Below are 21,771 nucleotides of genomic sequence, written 5' to 3'. Positions count from 1 at the left end.
GAGAATCCAGAGGTTTTGGGTGGCAGTAGGTGGGGGGAGGGGGAATACAAGGTAATCTACCCCATTCCCCAGCCAGTGCAGGATTTTTCCATATTGCATATCTTCAAGTGTAGCGTCCAGTAGGGGTTAAATGTGGAATAGGTGGGGTTTCCAGCACAGTCCATGGCAAATGATTCCACAGACGAATAGATCTCATTGGCAGCCAATTTCTTAACTATATTCCCTTGCTCCACTAACCACTCTAGGGCTTCCCACTGTAACTGGGAGATTACCAGTCAAGGCCACAGAGCCTTAAAGAGGTGGGCAGTAGCAAGCAGCAGTCAGGCTGGGGGCCTGCAGGCGTGATGAAATTGTGTGTTTGTCTGTAACTAGGTCATAGGCAGAGAGGGAGCTGGGGAGGGCTTCAGCCATATTACATTGTGCAGAGCTATGCAAAGCCTTGTAAACTCTGGTATGCGCTAGCTGGAGCTACATGATATTCACCCATTACTAGAAGTTACAGTTAATTGACGTCACTGCTGTCGTTTTTCCTTACAATAAGGAAATACGCAATTTCTACATCTACTGCCAACAAGTTCAACTTGTCACAGGCAAAAACGTGGAATAACTTACTAGCAAACAGTAGTTTGTAAATAAGAATTAAGTTTTTTACATCTGAAATAGGATCATCTTTACAACGTTACTCTGCTTAATGAAATCTGTCGCATTAACTGGGTTGATAGGTAGTGCAGTTAAATGGATTTATTGTAGATGCTTCTGTTTTTTCCTCCTCTCACACACACAAGAGGAGACAAGAGGATGTTAGTTCTGGTTTTATTTTAGTCCAAACTAAAATATCCTTCAAGGAAAACAAACCATGGCTGGAATAGTGTTTCACAATAGACCGTAATGCTGAACATTGAAGTGTCACAACAATAAGAGGCTGAATAAGAAGCATTCAGCTGCCTGAAGAAAACAGCTTGAGTAATTGCCCCTTTATGAAATCCATGGGCTCTGGTAGGAGGTAACAATTCCCATACAGTAAGAAGGGTGTATAATGAAATACAGAGACTTCCCTCCCCCCGCCCCACTACATCATGGGTTAGTAGCCATTTACCCCAGGGAACTGAAACAAGCTTCCAGCATTCATTAAGTGTTCAAGTAACCTCCCATCACCAGGCTACTATGCTCTGGTTGCCATTATCAGGGAAGCTGGTTTAATGCATTCATAGGACAGACTATTGAAAAGCTGGAGGTTACTGTGCTGCTGGCACAGTCAGCGGATGATGCTAGAGAGGAGACGACTGTTCCAGTTTCTACGTCTGTTGTACAGTAAGTTACCATGGGTTTAGCCACTCATGTATCATCCTCTGGTTTTGAAGCGAGGCAGAAGGGCGGGGGGAAAGAGGCAGTAGTGAGGGATAAATCAAGGAGGAGGGAAGCCCTGGCCTGCTTTGAATGTTGTCAGGTGTCCTACCACATTCAGATGGCTGGCAAAATAGAGCCCATATCCCACCAGTTAATGAGTTAAAACAGGTTTTTAAACAGGTTTCATTTTACAAAAGGTGCCTGTGTCAATCCTCCCAGTACTGGGAAATGTTACACACCGCAGGGTAAGCCAGTCACCAGACAGAGGCAGGCTTCTCTGCAGAGCGCTTCCTGATGTCCGACCTTAAAGTCTGGGCTGAGAGTTTAGTTTCAAGCTCAAGTTTTCAGCAAGCTTCTCCATGAACTCAAAGGTGTTCAAGTAATCAGACCGCTTCACGCTGCAGAGGGAAAAAACACACCAAACAACCATCTTACGGCACTGATGCTGCCAAGCGTAAAGGGAAAAACGCTCTTCAGGCTCTGAGTTATAACACTACCAAAGAAGAGCATAAAACACTGATCCGTTTATAGAATGACGGTTACTTCTGAGCAGGGACCCTTGCAACAGGACTGCAGGGGAGTGTGACAGAGTGCTAGGCAACACTACCTATTGCATTCTGGGGGTATGAGCCCCTCCCTCAGCCTAAGGGGAGGAGCTACTGAGCCCAGGGCTCAAGCAAGTCCGGGGGACCACAAATGAAAAACAGGGACAGGAGTGAGGTTATAGGGCCAAAATCTGGGATCCAGAAGGGGACACCAAGCAGAGAACCCCAGACAGCACCCACTGCTCCTTGAAGGTGTCTAGGGAGCCCAGAGGAACTCTGCCCGGATGCGTGATCAAACCAAGGAATGGAAACAGGCCCCACAACTGCAGAGCACCTTCCGATCCTGCATCCTCCTCCTGGTTTTCTAGATGGTCACCTTGGTCAGTGCTAGGAGGAGGTCTCTTGACTTCGTGGGGCTGGGATAGGGCTTGCATAAATCAGGAGATGAGGGGAAAAGGGCAGCCAGAACCTAAGGAGAAGGTTCTGGAGGAGCAGGAAAGGGGCTGCAACCTGGCATGCTGGGTGTAGATGTGCACCAGGTTCTCCCCAATGCTGCAAAAGGGACAGGTGTCAGGGAGAGTGGTGAAGCACGCCAGGCACACAGCCATGCTCATGGCTCCATGAAGGAGCCACCAGCTGATCTCCCCGGTCTCCTGTGGGACCAAAGTGGAATACAGGCTGGCCCACCAGGGTTCCTCACCCTCCATGGATGGTAAGAGGTCTTGCCACTTGGTGTCAGGGCGGGATACGAGGGTGAGGCAATGGAATGTGTGGAGCATGAGCGTATACAGCTGTTCTCTAGGCACGGTTCGGAAACTAACCAATTGCAAGTCGCACAGCTAGCTCACGTTACGGAAGGGAGAGGACTGGGGGTTTGTGGGACAGGGGCCTGATAATAAGGTCCAGAGGGCCAGGGTGGGTGGGGAGCACCCTCCTGGACAGATTGTGGCTGCAGCTCATTCAGGATTCATGTAAAACAACCTCCTGAAGTAACTATGCTTCAACAGTCTCTAAAACAGCTTAATGTCTCATTAGGAGAGTGTAAAACCCGCATCAGCACCATTCAGCCAAAAGGGTCAGCTATGCAGGCTCCAGCCCTGAAATGAAGCCAGTGCAGGAGCGGAGCAGACATGCCGATAACAGTGTACTATGCTGGGTGCACAGTAAGGGAAGGGGGAAATGTTTGGACAAAAGAGAGCAGGGCAAACCCCTCCTCCAATGCAAAGTGCCAGGGATCTTCTAGATCCCCAGAGCAGACAAGACTTTCATATTGTATCTACCTCAGAAAGGACTGAGTTGCCCTCTTCCAGATTTGAACCTGCACTCTTGTTTACATAGGCCCTACCTAGTGCATAGACTAGTAAGACAACCTCTGCCTGGGATTAACAGCAGCACTGCTTTCCCTTTTGCCTGTTTTGTTGTTGCGAGTGGTCTTAGGCTTTCTGGCACTCCCCACTCACTGATTTATGACGGGAACATGTATATTCGTTGCTCTGCCAGTAAAACGACATGCCCCTCCCGCCTACAGGCACTTCTCACCCATCCTTGGAAAAGCTGGAAGACTTGACTCTGATTTGCATCAGGCATGTGGAGGCTTGGGCCAGATATTACAGTTGATAGGGAAAGTGTAAATACGGTGGCCTGCCCAAGAGATTGTAGAGTCAGTCTTGAACTATACAATGCACAATTCTCTTCAATCCCTTGTTAACAGGATCAACTCACATTGAGCTGAACGGTTTAGTTCTGTACTAGAATGTTAAGACTGTAGAAGGACATGATGAGGGATATGATTGGCCCTTCTTTACTTGCCTCACTTTGTGTTTGCAGCTCAGATGGTATGCAAGACTATCCCGGCACCCTTAACAGAAGATCTAGTCACCATGGAGGGGCATGTGAAGGAGAGAATGGTCAGAATTCTATTTTCTGTAGGTTTTAGGAGGTGTTGAAACCAAGCCTTCATACTAGTGCCGTTCACACTTGCATTTAATAAAAGCAAGTGTCACTGTAAGCCAGCCGTGAACCCTCTCCCAGTCTGTTCTGGTCAACCTGGGGTCTTACACCATTTGGCCAGACAGGATGGATTGAGCTACTTCGATTGTAAGCTCTTGGGGGCAGGGACTTTCTCTTCACCATACGCAAATCATTTCACCACTCTGATCAGTCAATTTCTCGGCGTGTAAAACAGGACTAACAATGTTGACTTCCTTTGTGCCATGCTTTGAGATCTGTGTAAGAGCCGGCTACTCTGATTATTCTGTGCTTGTGCAACGCCTGGCATAAAGGTTGCTGGTCCATGATGGGGGCACCTAGCTGTTACAGTAATGCAAATAATAAACGGTGGTTTTAAACCTACCCCCCACCAGCCTGCCATGCATTACTGGTCACTACAGCCTTTCACAGCAATGCCATGGCAACGCAGACACCGCATACTTACTTAGGTAAACCTTTAATGCAAGCAGCTAAGTCCTTTGTCATGAAGCCAGCCTCTATAGTCTCCACACAGACCTCTTCCAAGGCGGTGGCAAAGTTCTTGAGGTCGGCGTTGTTATCCAGTTTAGCTCTGTGAGCCAGTCCCCTAGTCCAGGCAAAAATGGAGGCTAAAGAGAAAGAGAGTGTAACTGCACTGCTGAAACAATAAGATGAGGCTGCACTGTCACAACAAACAAGTAAGAAATCCCCCGAGTAAGAAATGGAACAACTGATGAAAGTCAATGAGAAGAGCTGAACTTTCAGTGAAAATCTGGAGTGCGAACGGGAGTGACTTCATGTCACTGTCTCTTCTTTGGGTTTTAAAGCAGCCCATGTGCTATTCCTTATCTGTTTTTAAGCTCCAGTATCTCTTTTGCTCCTGTCTGTGGTACATGATGGAGAGGAACAGAGGCCAATACGAAGAGCTACATGCAATTAAAACATCCAAAGTTATGAAATACCATACAAGCTGGAATCTGATTACTTCCCCGTAACACGATGCACGGAGAACGCGTGTAAGTGCAGATGATGTTTTATCATGATTTTATAGGACTTGTTGATACACACATGTAGTGTGCGGGCTGCTGGGGAGTGAATCTATCGTGCACGAGCCTGCCACGCGCTAAGTGCCCATGGGGACCCTGCTGCCCCACACTAAAAGTTCCTAGTGTGCTTTAATCTACACAGGAGTAGAATAAAGCACACGAGGGAACTCTTTAGTGCATCGCACCAGGGTCCACATGTGCAGGGTAGATTTACACCCTGGCTTGTGGTGAACTAAATGTTCACATAGACAAACCTATACTCTGCTCACTTGTGCTTATCAGCTGCGTAAACCTATTTTATGGGAAAGCAAAACAACCCAGTGGTGCCATTACTACACCATTAACGCAGGGACGTCAGAACATCTCATAGGTTAATTCATTGCTCCCATCCAGTCAGTTTCAAGCTGCTTGTACTGTACATGGCAGAAGTACCAAAGAAGATGCACAAATTATCATGCAATTAGCATGTGTGGCATTCTGCGATGCAGGAATTTGCAGAAACAACAATGCGGGTGTTCAGTCTTAACTCCTTCTTCCATGTCGCAATCAGTCAGAGAAACACGAGGCATCTTACCAATGGGATTAGTGGAAGTTTCTTGACCCTTCTGATGCAGGCGATAGTGACGCGTAACTGTGCCATGAGCAGCTTCTGCTTCCACGGTCTTGCCATCTGGGCAGATCAGTACGCTGGTCATCATCCCCAGAGAACCATACCCTGCAGGTTATAATCACATGGGTCAAGTCTTCCTCTGAAAACCCCGACTCTGCTAAAGCTACACCACTCTGCCAAGCCACAAGGGAAGCCAAACAAACGTAGAATTCCTGAATAACAGCCATACATTAAATACTAAAACACCCACTCGTTCAGTTCTGACTTAGGAAGCTGCTCTTGTGTCTGAATCATAGAAGTTATTCACCAAGGCCACTAGAAAACTGCAGACATTTTGCCCCACTTCAAGCAAATTCATATTCACCATAACCAGCCACTTTTTTCTTTTCTGTCAATGAGCTCAGTCTGTGAGCACCTCTCCTCTCCCATTGACTCCCAAAGCTCTAAAATAAGAGTCACTCAAAACTGCAAGGCAGCATGGGAAGGGGATGGGAGCGGCAAGGCTGTTTAGGAATCGGATTTTGCAGTTGATTTCACACTCGGTGGTCCTAACAAGAGAAGAAATTCAGTTCTCCCAAGAGAGATTCATATTTCTCCTAGGGGAAAAAAGCAATGGGAAAAGCTAGCTGCAGTAGGAGGAATGCAAGATTTCCTTAGGGGGTGTGCGTGCAGAGACAGGAGGGGAGGCACTGAGACGTGGCTCAGGGAGGTGTCGGGAGCCAGGTCCAGGCGGGTTCCTACCTGCTCCCAGGCCCATTCCAGTCCCTCTGCATCCCTCTCCCTGGCCCAATCCTGGGCTCTGCTGCAGCTGCTCCAGCTCCGGCAGATCCTGCTCTCATCTTCCCCCACCCCAGTGTGTGTGAATTTATCTGGGGGCAGAGCCCCCACAATATTTCCATTGTGGTGGCACTTCTCCTGCCCCCTTCCCAGTTCCACTGCCCTGCTTCTTATTTGTTCATGTATTTTGCTGTCAATCCTCATTCCTAAGGTGACCATATGGCCCATTTTGCCCGAGACAGTCCCTTTTTAAAGCCATGTCCCAGCTGTGATGACTTTTTTTTTTTTTTTTTGGCAAAAATGGGCATTTGTCCCATTTGCTCTTGCCAATTGATCATCAGCTGGCAAGAGTAAACAGGGCAATTGTCCATTTTTGCCAAAAAAGTGGGGCGTGCACCCCTACTGGGGCACAGAGGAACATGCGGGGGTGAGCGGCAGCGCCACCCCTGGGGGTGGAGGGGAAACGGGGTTTGCGCAAGCAGCAATGCCAGCTGTGCGAGGGCAGGCAGATCCCTCCCCTCCACATGGCAGCAACACCAGCCATGTGGAGGGGAGGGAACAGGGCTCAGCTGAGGAATGATGCCAGCCCCACGTGGGGAGCAGGCTGGACTTGGACGAGAGCCCTGCACGTGGGAGAGGCAGGGCTCAGGGCAGCAGCTTGGGTCAGCCCCATGTGTGGTGTAGAAGGGGGGCAGGCACGGGCCAGCCCCACGTGCGGGGTTGGGGAAGGGCTCGGGTAAGTGGCTTGGGGCAGCCCCACGTGGTGTCCCGTTTTCCCTTTGGGAAATATGGTCACCTTACTCATTCCCCACATTTACCTTGTCACGTTCATCTCCATTCTCTACGGAAAAGTTCCATCAGATAAAACGCTTTGGGAGTGGGAGGAAAAACTTGCTCCTGTACAGAGATTTAAATTTTTGTTCTATGCCACACCTGGTCATCTGGGGTAGTATGGGCCAGGTCCTTCACTGGTATGAAGTGACATGCTCCAGGAACATTGTGCATGCCAGCTAATGACCTGGCTCACTATGTCTAACATAGTATGACTTTGATTAACATGCTATCTCCTTGGGAGGATCTCAAACCATTTCAGAAGCACTGACGAGTTCTGCCTTGCAACATCTGCGTGGTAGGCGAGTATTGTTCTCCTCCCCAATTCAGAGAGGAGCAGGCACAGATAGACTGAAGGGCTTGCCTAATGTCACATGGACCCAGTGGCACTGACAGAACTAGTGTCATGACTTCCTGTCCTCTGCCTTGGCCAGATGCATGGCTGGATTAATGCACAGGCAAATCAGGCACATGCCTAGGACCCAAATTTGTGGGGGTAAGGGGTTAAAATCATAGGCCAGTGTCCTTCTCCAATGCCCTGCCCCAACAAGGGGGCACCAACCACCCTTCACCCAGGCACCACAACCCTAATCCTGGCCTGGCATGGAGGGGAGACCCCAGGGGCAGAAGAGAATGTGAGCCCATCCTGAACTCATCCTGCAGCAGGTTCCTGTCCCCCAGGTCTAGGCCTGGATCCCCACTCCAGACACTGCACATTGCGACCTGGTGCCTGGGGTTGCAGCATGTCATGTTTGGCCCAGACGCTCCCCCTCCACCTGTTATGACAGAGGGCCGACCGGGCCAAACCTGAGTGGTGCTGTAACTTCATGCACCAGGTCACAATGCCTGGAGCAGGACCCAGCCCCATGGGACAGGAACCGCCACTGTGGGGTGAGTGTGGCGGGCGCTCTCCAATCCCCTCCCCCTCTCCAGAGCCAAGGGTGACCAGATAGCAAATGTGAAAAATTGGGATGGGGTGAAGGTAATAAGCTCCTAAATAAGACAAAACCCCAAATATTGGGACTGTCCCTATAAAATTAGGACACCTGGTCACCCTACCAGAGCCTCTCCTCTGCACTGGGCAAAGAGAAATGTATGTTTACTTAGGATCCAGTGATGGGTTAATCCAGCCCTGACCACATGGCCATTCTTCCTTCTCCTACATTCTTCAGCACTTAGGGTCCCAACCTGCAGGTCCCAGTGCTTAGAACTCCCACACTTGAACAGTTGTTCCATGCACCTTACAACTTATGGGATCAGGCTCTTACACTGGGTTTGAGTGCTCCATCCCACAGAAAGAGCCACAGGTGAGAGCCTGAGGGAATGGAAAACAAACATACACAAACAAAACCACAAAACCTGTTTTCCTGGTGCCTTCTGGCGGGAGGAGCTTGTGGGGATGTAAAACTGGGAGCTCATGTCACCTTCTCACCTTCCAGGTCTCTGAGATCTGGGTCACTGGAAGCTTCTTGGGGCAAGGAACAAGAATCCCTCTAAGTTTTGTGTGAGGCAAAATTTGCTGATGGTGCTAAAGAAAGAACACTACTCAACTCATGTTCTTCCTGCGAGTGCCACACACATGCCAACAGGCCACATCTTTGGGTAGGATTCTTACCAAGAGCTACGAATTTTATTCATATCAATATCTATCTGGCTCTTGGCATTTGGGTTACATTTTTGTGTCATTACAATTTCTTTTTTGCTCATGGGGCATTGAGCTAATTTGCTGAGGCGACCTTTCCATGCTCAGTTTTCGCCACTGCGCCCTGGGTCAAGTCATGCAGGCATTTTGGTGACCAAATTCCAGCTACTGGTGCAAGCACTTTGGGTTTAGAGCCATTAGTAGCTGTGGCACTGGAATAGCCATCATACAAAGAAGTCTAAATAGAAGATGGATGCACTCTTTTTAAAGCTAAGTTTGTATCTCATACTTCGTTTTCTTGAGTCTGTGAACTGCAAACAGTTTGGAGATAAAGCAGTGGCTCTAGGATAAGCATATGCACAGGTGTGAGGCTGGTGGCCTGACTGTTATCGAGGCTTAGCCCAGCGACGTGCTGGAACAGGAACAGGACATACCTTGTGCCACAGAGTCAGACTGCACATCACCGTCATAGTTCTTACAGGCCCAGATAAAGCCACCTTCAGATTTTAGGGCTTGAGCCACCATGTCATCGATGAGTCTATGCTCATACCAGATCTTCTGGGCTTCAAACTGGGGCCTGTATTCTCTGAAAGACAAGAAAACCACCAAGTAGCTTCTGGCAATTACAATTCTGGTCAGTGCAACATGCAGGTGAAAGGCTGAAATCCTTAACTTGCATGAGGAAATGGGAGAGGAAAGAGTCTGTGGGCTCAGATGAAGATGTTTACGGGCCTTGAACAGCACCTGAAAGGACAGAATGTACATAATACCTTTTGCTCCTGGTTTTATAGGTTTTTATGAAGCATGCATATAAAGATAGCATGTGACCAGTCAGAGGTGGGGGGAGCAGGGAAGACAACCAATGACGGAGCTCCTCAAATATGTGACAAAGAGCAAACATAAATTAGAGGAAACACTGTTAAAATAATTTGTCTCATGAGTTCAGCTTTGAGAATCAGTAGCCCCAATGGTGTTCTCTCTTACACTGAGGCAAATCAACAGCAACCCAGCTGCATTTAAAAGGATTAAACTGGTGAACGGGAGGAGAATATGGCTTCATGCTTCTGACACCAATTTACAGTGAATTTGGTGTGATCTTATTTCTGGGGTCAATTGGAGTCTAATACTCAAGGACCTCCCTAATTAATTATGAGAGCTGTAGGATAAGATACTTGCTTCAAAAAAGGCCAAGCAACAATTTACTGAAATCTAGACAGATTCCCTCTTTATAATGTAAGCTATTTTAAGAGTACACATATGTACATTTTAAAGACAGAAGACTTGCAATGCTCTACTAAAAAATAGTGAGGTTCAAGTTCTAAAGCAACTAGCTAGGGATTTTCCATGACTCCATCCAAATCTCCAGAGCTTTCTTTTTATCATCAGTAGATGCCAGTGGAGATGGACACCAAAGTCTTGATTCAGGAGAGCCCTTAAGTACATGCTTGAGTGCCCCATTCTGGCTTCAATGAGAGCAGAGGGTGCTGAGCACTTCACAGGTTTGGGCTCTGAATGACAGTGGGGGTTCACAAACAATAAAAGAACCATCTTTCTACTACAGAAAAAATGCTCTAGAAGAGAAAACTGGAAGTAATCTGTACTAGTTACTTTTCGTAGATCTCCTGAAAGATGTCCTTAAAGCGTCCATCGTATCTCTTCAGAATGGTGTTCTTGGTGCTCATGTACAGTGGCCAGCCTTTAGATAATGCCATCTGGAAAGAACTGTGTGCAAAATCCCTGATGGACTGGTCAAGGTTATACATTCCCATAGCTACACCACCACAGCCTATCAGGAAAGGGAGAAAAGAGAACAGTAAATAAGAATGAGCTACAACACTGGCTAAAACCCCCACCCCATTTCTAACAGCACGCTACAGAATTCCCAGCCAGCAGGCTGGAACCCTCCTCGGCAGTCTGCCTTTCCTGATGCAGTTCTAGAGACTGAAGTATAACATGATGGAATTCAGTTACAAACAATAGGACTCCTCCTCCTACATATGCATCGTTTGTCTAATTCTCTCAGTGCTGTGAGGCATGGAGCTAGGCATGGTTCCTGGTGGATCTTTAAGCTTAAATAACTTTTTACATGGCTGTAGGCCATATGTAGTTTCCTTCAACGACTCCTAACTACAGTCCAGATCACCACTACTCATAGAAAGAAAAAAAAAACACATGGAAAAGGGTTCTGGGGAGGAAATTGCAGTGGGAGATCCTACTTCTTTGAAGTGGTGGTTTAACCACTGACAGTGTGGACAAAAGCTGTGGGGACCAGCTCCACACTACATGGGTCCCGGGAATCCATGGTCATCTGTGGAGGCCCTGCATCTCTTCACTGGCTCAGACCTCGCTGCAGCCTCTTCTGGCTCCCTGAGAACAGGTTCATTGTCAGCAGGCTGCAGGGAATGCTCTCCTGTTCCTAGAAACCCCATAAGGGCTATAGAGAAGAGACAACACAGCCCTGGACAGTGTTTTGACTAGGCTGTGCACGGCCTGTGTACGTCTGAGGGGAAAGGCAGGAAAACTGTGCATGTCCTCCATTCCACAGTCTGTAATCCCTTCCTCTGTAGAGACCCTGGGAGGAGGGAGGAGAGACCTGCTTGTGGACCAGCAGGGTGGGACAAGTTAGACATTAACATTCCTTAACTTCCTGTTTAGTCTAAAGTACATACATTAAAATGGCGTGTGGCATATAGAAGTGGAATCACCCTTTGCAGCAGAAACAACTCTATCACAGAGAACTCTGGTGATTTTATTGGGAACAACAGGAGCTATGGATTTAAAAATAAGTACAAATACAGAGCCAATCAGCCAAGGAAAGACAATTCCCCCGAACCCTCCTGTCATCTCTCCTGGTCTGAATTACAGCAGGGTAGGCTTCATAGCAGCATGCACACCCCCTTCTTTGAGTTGTGAGATTTACTAGAGGCTGCTGTATCTGCCATGAGTTTGATCAAAACTAGACCCACTGGAATGGTCTTCCTACTGTTGACAATTACTAAAATGAAAAGATTGAGGTTCCTGGGCTTGACTGTGCTTCCACTTAAATCAATGGCAAAATCCCACAGACTTCAGTAAGGTAGTTCCCATTGGCCGATCTCTATGAGAGTTTTCTTGTTGACTTCTATAACAGTTGGTTGGGGCCGTTAGTGAGAAACCTGAAATGGGCTAATTCTTACCCAAATGCCTTAGACCAAGGGTAGGCAACCTATGGCACACGCGCCCAAGGCGGCACGCGAGCTCATTTTCAGTGGCACTCACACTGCCCGGGTCCTGGCCACCAGTTCGAGGGGCTCTGCATTTTAATTTAATTTTAAATGAAGCTTCTTAACCATTTTAAAAACCTTATTTACTTTACATACAACAATAGTTTATTTATATATTATAGACTTATAGAAAGAGACCTTCTAAAAATGTTAAAATGTATTACTGGCACACGAAACCTTAAACTGGAGTGAATAAACGAAGAGTTAGCACAGCACTTCTGAAAAGTTGCCGACCCCTGCCTTAGACCTTCACTATTATTTTCAAAGCAAAGTTACCACTGGCTTAAATGGGAGGTTTGCCTGGGTCTGCAGGATCTGGCCTAATTTGAAATGTATCACTGGCCAAAGTATTTTTCAGTAAGTTTTCTTATGACGACATCCCTCATTTGAAAACCCAAAACATACTTTTGGAAGGAGTGCCTTGTAAGATAACTTAACCATTGCCTATGTGTATTCCTGGTAATGAGAGAAATAGTTAAACTTATTACAGAGGTACCTGAGGTGGCTGGGGAAATAGCCAGACCTCTTCATGACTGAAGCAGGTTTGACTGTTTGTCACAAAAGCAAAGTCGTTTTAAGATGACATTGGGTATTAAACCAAGTTTCATAAAAGCTGACCCTAAGTATGTTGGAATAGGAGCCAAGTCTCCATTAGTCATAGCATGCAAATTGGCATCCAGCCTGCCATGCTTAATGATGTACAGGGCAGAAAAGGATTGACTACAAGGTCCTCCAAAGAACTTTTAGGGTTAGGGGTCTCATAGCTACCAAGTTTTGTACAGCCTCAAGTGTAACATTTTCCTGAAAATAATTTGCACATTTGTACATAATTCACATATAACTGTAAATGTCAGGTTCAACACAAGTGCATGGCATAGTGCTGGTGAAAGGCATTTGATTCAATGCCTTGGTGTACCAATTGCTTTGTTTATCTAGAGTGCAGCAGCAGGGCTGGGAACCCACACACTACCCTGTCAGCATGGCTCAGCCCTGATCTGGGGGAGGGGATTTCCCTTAGTAGTAATAGAAGTAGTTCATTCTCCAAGCAGTTTTTGGCTTTTTGACAGAATCTGCCAATTAGCCCAAAGCATGGTGGGGAGTTTGCGATGTGAGAATTTCTCTCTCTGTTATCAGCAAAGAGCAGTGCATGACATAGCTACCAACGGTGCAAGTGTCACACAAGATGCATGAGAAGTGGTAAGTCTGGTGTGTGTGTTTTGTATTTTGTTTCTTTGCTTTATGGTTTCCAACACAATTGAATTAACTTTCAGCGCTGGAAAGTTCTCCTTCCCTTCCACACAAATGAAATTGGCCTCTGAAAGTACAGATGCTGTACCCTGCAGTGAATCTAACACACCCATCAACTTGAATCATGCCAAATACCAGTGACAATCACAGCTTTTGTGACACCATTCATACCTTCAAAGTTATGGACCAGATAGGTCACTGGTTTACCGCCATCTTTCGGTGTATAAGTCATCTCTACTTTTCCAGGCCCAGGAACAACAAAATCTGTTGCTCTGTACTGTACAAAAGAGAGAAGAGTTAAGTTTAGGAGTTTCAGCCAATACACAGGTTAAACTGCAAGAGCAGTAGTCATGTTTGGTCAAATAGCAATTCTCATTCATAGAAAAAATGTGGAAATAGATGCACTAAAAGAGCTGAAAAATGCAGAAATGTACATTTTCCAGATGTAGATGATTTTAAAGTGGCAGGTCTCTAAAAATATTGTTTAATATTCAGTGGGAGAAGGGAAAAGGATATTCTGAGAAATTCTATTGATACCATTTCATAATTGGGTTAATGCAACTATGCACCAAACTACACTATCTTGACAATAGCTGTGAATTATGCTACTAGTGTCTAGCCTTTCACTTCCGAGCCCTGAATTCCAACAGGCCTAACTACAGTAACAATCATTCTTAAGCATTTGTGAATGGGTGAAAACTGCCCATGCAGGCAACACACATTCTAAAAAACCCACATAACTGTAAAACTTAGTTACAAAAAACGTGTATCATCTTCCAAATTGTCCTGGGTAAATGTCATTAGGTTCTTTTTAGGCTACTCTCCATTACAGCCTTCGAGCCTTCTCACCATTTCCTTGCTGACATCAGTAATGTTCTTCCCAAGCTCTACAGTTTGCTGTTTTTCCTTTCTCTCTTCCCATCTATTATTCCTTTCACTTTAATCTCTTGCTCTGGCAAGTTTCCACTTCTTTTGCTTTATCAACACACTGTCTAGCCTACTGTAATTTCCACTGCCTACTTAATTATTCAGTACTCTTGATTTATTTCTTAAAGACGTAAGACTAATTATTCTTTTTTGTGAGGTATGGGCTCGGCAATTTCTTCTTGCTCCTAGGAATTAGATACTCAGCTGTGGCCTACCATTTTAGGTGAGCATATGACTTACCTAACTCTTCTATAACACTGCTCATCTATAGATTTCAAAGCACTTTACAAAGGTCTGTATCATTATTCCCATTTTATGAATGGAGAAACCGAGGCACCAAGCTGCTATGACTTGCTCAGCATCACACAGCAGGTGAGTGGCAGGGCTGGGAACAGAAGCCACGTCTGACTTCCAGTCCAGGACCCGTCCCACGGGACCACACTGCCTTCCACGCCATTTTGTTTCACTTGAACAGCTTCAGACCAAAACTCATTCCTCCCTGAACCATTTCTGCACCAAGAGTGGAATCTGTGCGGACAATCACTCAAAGAAGGACAAATGCTTTTTCACTAAGCTTTCAAACTTGTACTTAAGTCAGGTGCTCAAATGACATGATTTATTTGTAAGACCAAACAAACAATAAAATGTCAGTGTTCATTAACACAGGACAAGTGAATGACATGGCAAGAACCCGGTATGCTGCCAAAAAACAAAAACACCCACCAGCTCCTCATTAGCTCACTTGCATAAACCGTTTGGCCCAATTGTGCATCGTGAACAGGAGCAGGGCAGGCAATGAGACTCCTCTGCCCCAACAAAATGTTTTTCTTCCTCCCTCTAACGGTCTCATTAAAGTGAACTTTCCTGGGGGGTGGAGGGGTGTTCTGATACCAGAGTGGGTCTTCCAGTTAAATAGACTGACATCTTTCAGAACAGTATAGGACACTCTCAGCTTCATATTACACCAGCTCTCTCAGTATTAGCAATCATTAAAGAATAGGAATGTTCCTCATTAAGATGTGGCCTGAGGTTTCCAAGGTACCACTGGCCAGTCTCCCCAGGCACAACCTATAAGGTAACCAAGCAAGTGGGTTTTGTTGGTTTTGGGTTGTTTTTTGAGTGAAATGAGTATCTGGCTCTGCAAAAGCTGCCCACGGTGGAAACAGGGAGAATCGAGAAGTAATTTGGATGTTGGGCTACCTGGAAGTACTTCAGATAATTCAACAACACTGGGACAAGAAGAAGGAAATATTTACGGGTAGAGTCTGTCTTATACAGTCAGTGAAGCAATGGGGTGGGAGGAGGGCCCTGGGAGCAGTTGCTGGAGGCATTCTGTCTCTAGACTGCAAAGGCAGTGAGCTTGCTTTCAGGGCAGTTGGAAATTTCTACACTCTTTAATAAGAAACAGTGCACTCTACCTCCAGCATAGGCCTCTGTATATTATTAGTGGAACTGTGAGAGCTCCAGTCACCGACCAGCACCATGGTACAAACACAGAATGCTAATAAGCATGGAGCATGATGAGTGCATCTCCACCCCCTGTGTGGATCTGTGAAAAAGCAGCTAAAATATGGCCTTTAAGAGATATCACATGCATGTTGGGTGCATGCTGTAACGGAGAATGACCCTAAAGTAGTAACTCACTTGGTCCCCATAAGCGTGACGACCAATGATGATGGGTTTCACCCATCCAGATACCAGCCGGGGGATGTTTTTGCAGATAATGGCCTCCCTGAAGACTGTGCCACCCAGAATGTTTCGAATTGTCCCATTCGGAGACTTCCACATTTGCTTTAGCTTGAACTCCTCCACTCTCTTCTCATCCGGAGTGATAGTAGCGCACTTGATGCCGACATTGTACTTCCTTATCGCCTCTGCTGCTTCTACTGTCACCTTGTCATTGGTCGCATCACGATTTTCCATGCCCAAGTCATAGCTATAAATAATCAATAATCAAAGTCACCTGATGGATCAATCTAAGATGCTTATGGTCCTACATGATATAAATGGACAACACACGCACAGTCCTAGAATTCTGTCATTACTGGTATCTATATCGAGCCAACCTGCACTCCACCAGGAGTCAAAACAAGGGAAAGTAGATGGTCTTAACACCAGTATCTTCCCTCAAGATTTCTGCAGGTGAGGGTGCAGGGGTGACTTTATGATTGAGACTGTGTAGGAGCCCGCCAAGAGCATCTGCTGCAAAGGAACACAGATGCATGCATCCCCAGCTGCCTTGGCCATGTCCCATTCTCAACTAGTACCCAACTGCTTTGTGAGTATCTAATCAACCTGTCACCCTGGCAGCTCAAGTGAAGTTGTGGCTGTTTTGCATTATTTCAGCCTTCCCCACTGGACTTTCCACTAGGGGACTCTCTGCCTGCGTGCAAATCAGCATAAACTCTGAGTGAATTAGACCCTTCTACTGCAAGCTTCTTGGCGCTGGGACTGTGGCTTTCTTTGTGTAATACATAACACTAAGCACACCAACAGGACCCACGAACAATGATACCAGTGATGATAGAGTCGGCACATTGTTATGCTTTAAAATGACATCTGAACATATTTCTTTAAAACAGTGGAGGGGAAAACATTTACTATACTTATTACTGTTTTTATGAACAATTGTGCTCTGCATATTTGTCCCTGAAGTATAATCAGTTACGTGTAAAACAGGGCACAAGTGTATCCATTGTACTTGGGAAGACAGTGTCAGTCTCCTTCCCCACTTTTTAAGAATGGACTCTCCTCCAGACACTGTGTGTGCAATAAGCTGCTAAGTTCCTGTAAGATCCTCTTGGCACTAGCAAGCAGTAAATCTTGGGCTAGTAGGAGGTGGAGGCTCCAGAACAAAAGCAAACTGCTTTGGAAGTAGGGAAAAGGTCAGACTCCCTGAGTTTGACTAATGATTGACACCACTGAAGATTTCATCATACAACTGGGAAAATAAAAAACCATGAACATTGCTGGTGCCACTGTAATTCTCACCTACTACTTTGAGGATAGGAAGGGAAGGAATAGCTCTATTTTCCTAAAATAAGTCTTGTAGGCAGTGTCATCACGTTCCAATAGGCGTGATCCCCCCTCCCCGTTTTCTTAAAAACTTGCTCCTAATTTATTATTCTGGAGGTGAGCAAAGGTGGATGGATGCAGTTTATGAAACTGTGAGAAGCGTGAACAGTCACAGACTAATCCAAACACGGTTTAATCCTGTTCCATCCCCTGCAACAGCCACTTTGTACCACTCCGGCAGCCTAAATGGGTAAAAAAGCCCTGTGGGGAATTCCCTCCATGTTGGCATAAGACCAGTTGGAGCCCAACACCATCATTCAGTAAAGCTGTCAGTGTAGGAACGTGCTGGGGGCAGGGGGTTAAGAAGTAATGGCTGAATTCCAGCTAGTTTAGCTTGCATAAAACATACAGGTAACTATGCATGCTGCTCTAACACTGGAGGCATCACCAGACACAGAGCAGCCCAGAATTAAGGAGGTCTGAAGGTGGTAACTGAACATCTGGGCTCTGATTCCTGCGCAGTCCCTTCTAAGAGGCACAGCACAGTTTAATCCACTTACTACTGAGCGTACATCTCTTACCTTTGTGAGTGCACGGAGACTGTCTGTGAAAGGCTTTGCAGGAATGAGGTCATAGCAAAGACATTTTGGCAAACAAGTAGTGGCTTTAAGTAGATGACTGAGCCCTTCCTGGTGGTCTTCAGAACAAATCATTTTGCAAACCAAGCAGAGGAGCACTGAGTGCTGGAGGGGAGATGTCTGTGGGAGGCCTGTTCTCTGACACAGTATAAACCCCCACATATGCAAAAATATAAACCAATGCCCAACAGTAAATCAGCCATGTATAATATATGGTTACCTGTGCAGGTCCAGATCCACATACGGAAATATCAGCTTTTCTTTAATCAGTTCCCAAATCACCCGAGTCATTTCATCTCCTTGCATCTCCACAACAGACCCTCCATTGATTTTTTTGGACATCTTGAACTAAATAAGATGTAAAAACAAACTAAACTGTCTCTATATTAAGCAATGCACATTTTTGTAACATGAACAGGAAAGAAAGAAGTCCCAATCCTACAAACACTAATCCTTTAGCAGTGTCATCAACTCTCATTTTATTATGAATGTCCTGAAATGTGGTGCTTTTCTTAAAGCCCCGGCTTCTGGATGCTTCTGATTAGGTGAGAATCTTAACTTTCATGTACATTTCTATCCCTGGTGATTGTGGAAAGAAGGTTGAAAATGTGCCCCGAGTGCCTCCCAAAGGCTCAAAATCCAGAAGGGAAATAAAGAGAGTCCCAAATTTATTAGTTAAAAAACCCTCATGGTTTCTAAGCCAATCTCACGATTTTTGAGCGACCAGACTCACAAATTTTGAATGCTTAAGGTTGGTGATACGTATTCATCTTAGTAGAGATCGGTTTATCACTGCTCTTTTTTTCCCCTTTAGGAGTAAAATGTCACATTGGTACAGAAATGCCAAGGATATACAAATACAACTCTTTACTTGGACATCTTGTTTTTGGGGTTAAATTCTGGAATGCATCAGTGTTCTGAAAACAGAGTACTCCTAAAGTATGGGAGTCAAGGGTCATTAAAAATATTTTCCACCAAGACTCTCCGTGGCTCCTATTTGCATTTTGATCCTTGTCAACAGAAAGTACTATTCAAACACTTTATGCTCTACTTTCAAACGGCTACTATCACTTGGCGACTACTTCTGCTTACACAAGAGCTATGACTTAGCAATTTTTTCTCAAACGCAAACGCAACCTAGTTCTCACAGGCAGTTCTCATTAGTTATTTTAAGTTCTGAACTTAGATACAGGAAAATCCTGTTTAAGGCCCCGATCCTGTAAACACTTATACACATGCACAACTTCATGTACATGAGTAGTTTCACTGGATTCAATGGGAGGACTCACATGAGTACAGTTATGCACAGGCATAAGTGTTTGCAGACTTGGGGCCTTAATGTGTAAATACTGAGCATTACTGACAGTAAAAATTCTTTGCATTAGTAATTCTTATTCAGCATTCATGTATCCAGTCCATTTTTAGACTTTAAGTGAAAGTAATGGAATAATATAAATATTTCATAATTTATACAACAGCTTTCATTTGAGGATCTCGGAGCCATTCACAAACATTTCTTAAGCTTCACAAGAAGCTTTGAGGTAGGAAAGGGGTCACATGCCTGTTTTACAGATGGGGAAAGCGAGGCAAAGAGAGTAAGTGACTTGCCCAAGGTCACACAGAGTCCTGGGAAGAGCTGGGAACAGAACAGAGAACTCTTGATTCAGACTTGTGCTCCAACCGCTAGATCATGCTTCATTGTTTTACTTCCTCTAAAAACCCACCTTCCAAAGTGGCAATAATTTGCAGTCTTATGCTGCTAATAATCCCATCTGGACACATCAATTTGAATAACAACCAATCTGAAACATTTTAAAGGTATTTTTTTTTTATTATATCAGAAGATACTGTCCTTGCCAATATTAGATGTGGTTGCCTAGTGCTTATTACAAGCCACTATATAAATGACCATTCACAAAACTTTGGCTGAACTCATAATAGGCTCAGCCCACACATATAAATACTCCAGGCCTCATTTTCAAACATGTTTTTTTCAGTGAGGAGAAGGGTCTTGTGGTTAGGGCACAGGATTACTGGTTAAAAGATTCTGTGTTCTGTTTCTGGCTCTGGGTGAGTTTAGCAATTCATTTAGGCCAACACTTTCAAGAAAGAAGCCATTGATTTTGGGGTGTTCTAAAAGCTTGAGAGCCCAGAATAAGGCTACCAAAACTGACCATTTTTGAATTTTTGGCTACTACCCACTCTGGCCTTTGCCATCAGTAGAAAAAAAATTAAAAGATGCATTTAAACATGTTAACTAACAACATTTTCCCTAGTATGGCTATGGCCTATGAGCCTCAGTTTCCCCACCTATAAAACATATGATAAAACATTTAGACACACAGATGTCTAAACACTGATTTGAACAGCTACATGTGGTATTTGGCCATCCTATTAAGGAGTTCACCTCTGATAGTCAGTTACTTCAGTGATCTATCCCTTTCAGGTTTCCCAGATTCTTGCCTCAGAGCACAGACTTTAAAACATTTTCTCTCCTTTCATATCCTCAGCCCACGCACCTAGCCAAAAAGACCTAGATTGGACTTTCCCAACACTCTTTCATTAGGAGAGGCTCATTGCATAGTGCAGTTGCTATTTACATTATTGCAAGTTACACAGTTCAAATCACATCCACATTAGAGATGGGCAACAGTGCAGCTATGCCAGAGGCTGGAATCGCAGTGCTGGCAAGGTCTGAGATCAGAATTTGGTTTTGGGCCTTGTGTGCCTGGGAAAGTTTTACGTTATAGCAGTATAACTATGCCATTATAACCCTCTGCACAGCCACTCTTATTGTGGAAGAAGACTGGCTTTTTGTTGGTTTAGCTTAGCCCCCTTCTAGAGTGAAATAACTAACTTCCCCTGCAAAAAAGCCACTCCTACAAGAAATGTCCACAGGAGAGGTTATTCTGGAATAATTATACTGGCTGAAATTCACAGTTTAGGTTATACAAAGAAACAAAATCATTTCCACTCAGACTAGGTCTGTACTAATGTAAAAGTGATCTAAGCTAAACAATAGAGTACCACTGTGAAGCTCTGGTTGTCAGGAAGCAGCAGTAATTTGATATTAATTTGCAATCTATGAACTGTCGCTTGGTATTTTCCAAAGATTTACAAATCCTACTCTTGACAGCAACTCAAAATGAAGTATTTTAAAGGTGCATCTTTTCAAAAAACCAAAAACACTGTAAACTTTCCAGGGGGAGAATGAAATCATGCACTGAGACTGTTTCTGAGCAGGGACAGCCTTGACACGCCCCTGCACCCTCACCCACCCAGGAGCCACTGTCAGACCTCTGACAAGGATATAAAGCTGCAAAACAAATCTAGATCCAGGCCGTCCGTAAAAGGCAGCTAGCGCTGCTGTAGGTATGCCATTCTGGAGGTGTAATGCCCGCTTTAAGGAAAAGGGGATCATGATTTTCAGCCTAGGCCGGGGGAAGTTTGATTCACAACGGCGGCGCTCGCTGGGGTGTAAAGTACAGAGGTCAGATAACAACACCGTGTGCTCAGGGGCCAACGGGGACTGTGCAAACAGATCAAAGGGAAAAGGTCTCTCTGTTTAAGGCTGCGGCGGGGGGTGGGGGGGAGGCTGCCTGTCCCCCAGCGATCAGGCCCCGTTTCTAGAGAGAAGACTGACCCCGTCCTCTCCACATCGGCCCAGCCCCGGGACCCCAGCCCCGGAGCGGCCCGGCCAGCGGAGCCTCGGCGCCCCCCGGGCAGACGGGGCCGCTGTCACTGACCGCCCGGGCGGCGCTGCTCCTCGGCTGGCCGGAGCGGGGAGAGGCGGCGCCCCGCTTACCTCGGGCTGTCACGGGCTTGGGCAGCGCTGTCTCCGCACCCGGCCTGCTCCTGCTCCTGCTCCCGCTGTCGCGGCGCCTCTGCTCACAGCCGGCCGGGCTCCCCCTGCC

General features: G+C 45.8%; 1 protein-coding gene across 3 annotated transcripts; it reads right to left on the bottom strand.

Moving 5' to 3' along the window:
- Positions 1 to 796: 796 nt before the first annotated feature.
- IDH1 (isocitrate dehydrogenase (NADP(+)) 1) lies at positions 797 to 21,771 on the bottom strand. Of its 3 annotated transcripts, XM_032765021.2 has the most exons (10): positions 21,663 to 21,754; positions 21,155 to 21,327; positions 18,078 to 18,205; positions 15,849 to 16,140; positions 13,449 to 13,554; positions 10,375 to 10,552; positions 9,201 to 9,352; positions 5,481 to 5,621; positions 4,327 to 4,489; positions 797 to 1,745 (listed from the first exon to the last, which is right to left on the bottom strand). In XM_032765021.2, the coding sequence occupies exons 3-10, from the start codon at positions 18,197 to 18,199 to the stop codon at positions 1,652 to 1,654; spliced, it is 1,248 nt and encodes a 415-aa protein (XP_032620912.1). In that variant the 5' UTR covers positions 18,200 to 18,205; positions 21,155 to 21,327; positions 21,663 to 21,754; the 3' UTR covers positions 797 to 1,651. The 3 variants fall into 3 exon arrangements, with proteins under 3 accessions (XP_032620912.1, XP_032620910.1, XP_032620913.1); XM_032765019.1 differs by lacking the exon at positions 21,155 to 21,327 and having other exon boundaries at positions 21,663 to 21,771; XM_032765022.2 differs by lacking the exons at positions 21,155 to 21,327; positions 21,663 to 21,754 and adding an exon at positions 20,265 to 20,398.

This window comes from Chelonoidis abingdonii, chromosome 10 (assembly GCF_003597395.2).
Source record: "Chelonoidis abingdonii isolate Lonesome George chromosome 10, CheloAbing_2.0, whole genome shotgun sequence".
Lineage (NCBI taxonomy): Eukaryota > Metazoa > Chordata > Testudines > Testudinidae > Chelonoidis > Chelonoidis abingdonii.
This window is presented reverse-complemented; position numbering and strand designations above follow the sequence as displayed.

What these genes read in the sequence shown, in the direction of transcription:
- IDH1 (XM_032765019.1), bottom strand. Translation starts at nt 18,199, where the DNA reads ATGTCCAAAAAAATCAATGGAGGGTCTGTTGTGGAGATGCAAGGAGAT. An exon ending in GTGGATCTGGACCTGCACAG is followed by an intron (nt 16,141 to 18,077) that starts GTAACCATATAT and finishes GATTATTTATAG; the next exon opens with CTATGACTTGGGCATGGAAA. An exon ending in TCTGGTCCATAACTTTGAAG is followed by an intron (nt 10,553 to 13,448) that starts GTATGAATGGTG and finishes CTTTCCTGATAG; the next exon opens with GCTGTGGTGGTGTAGCTATG.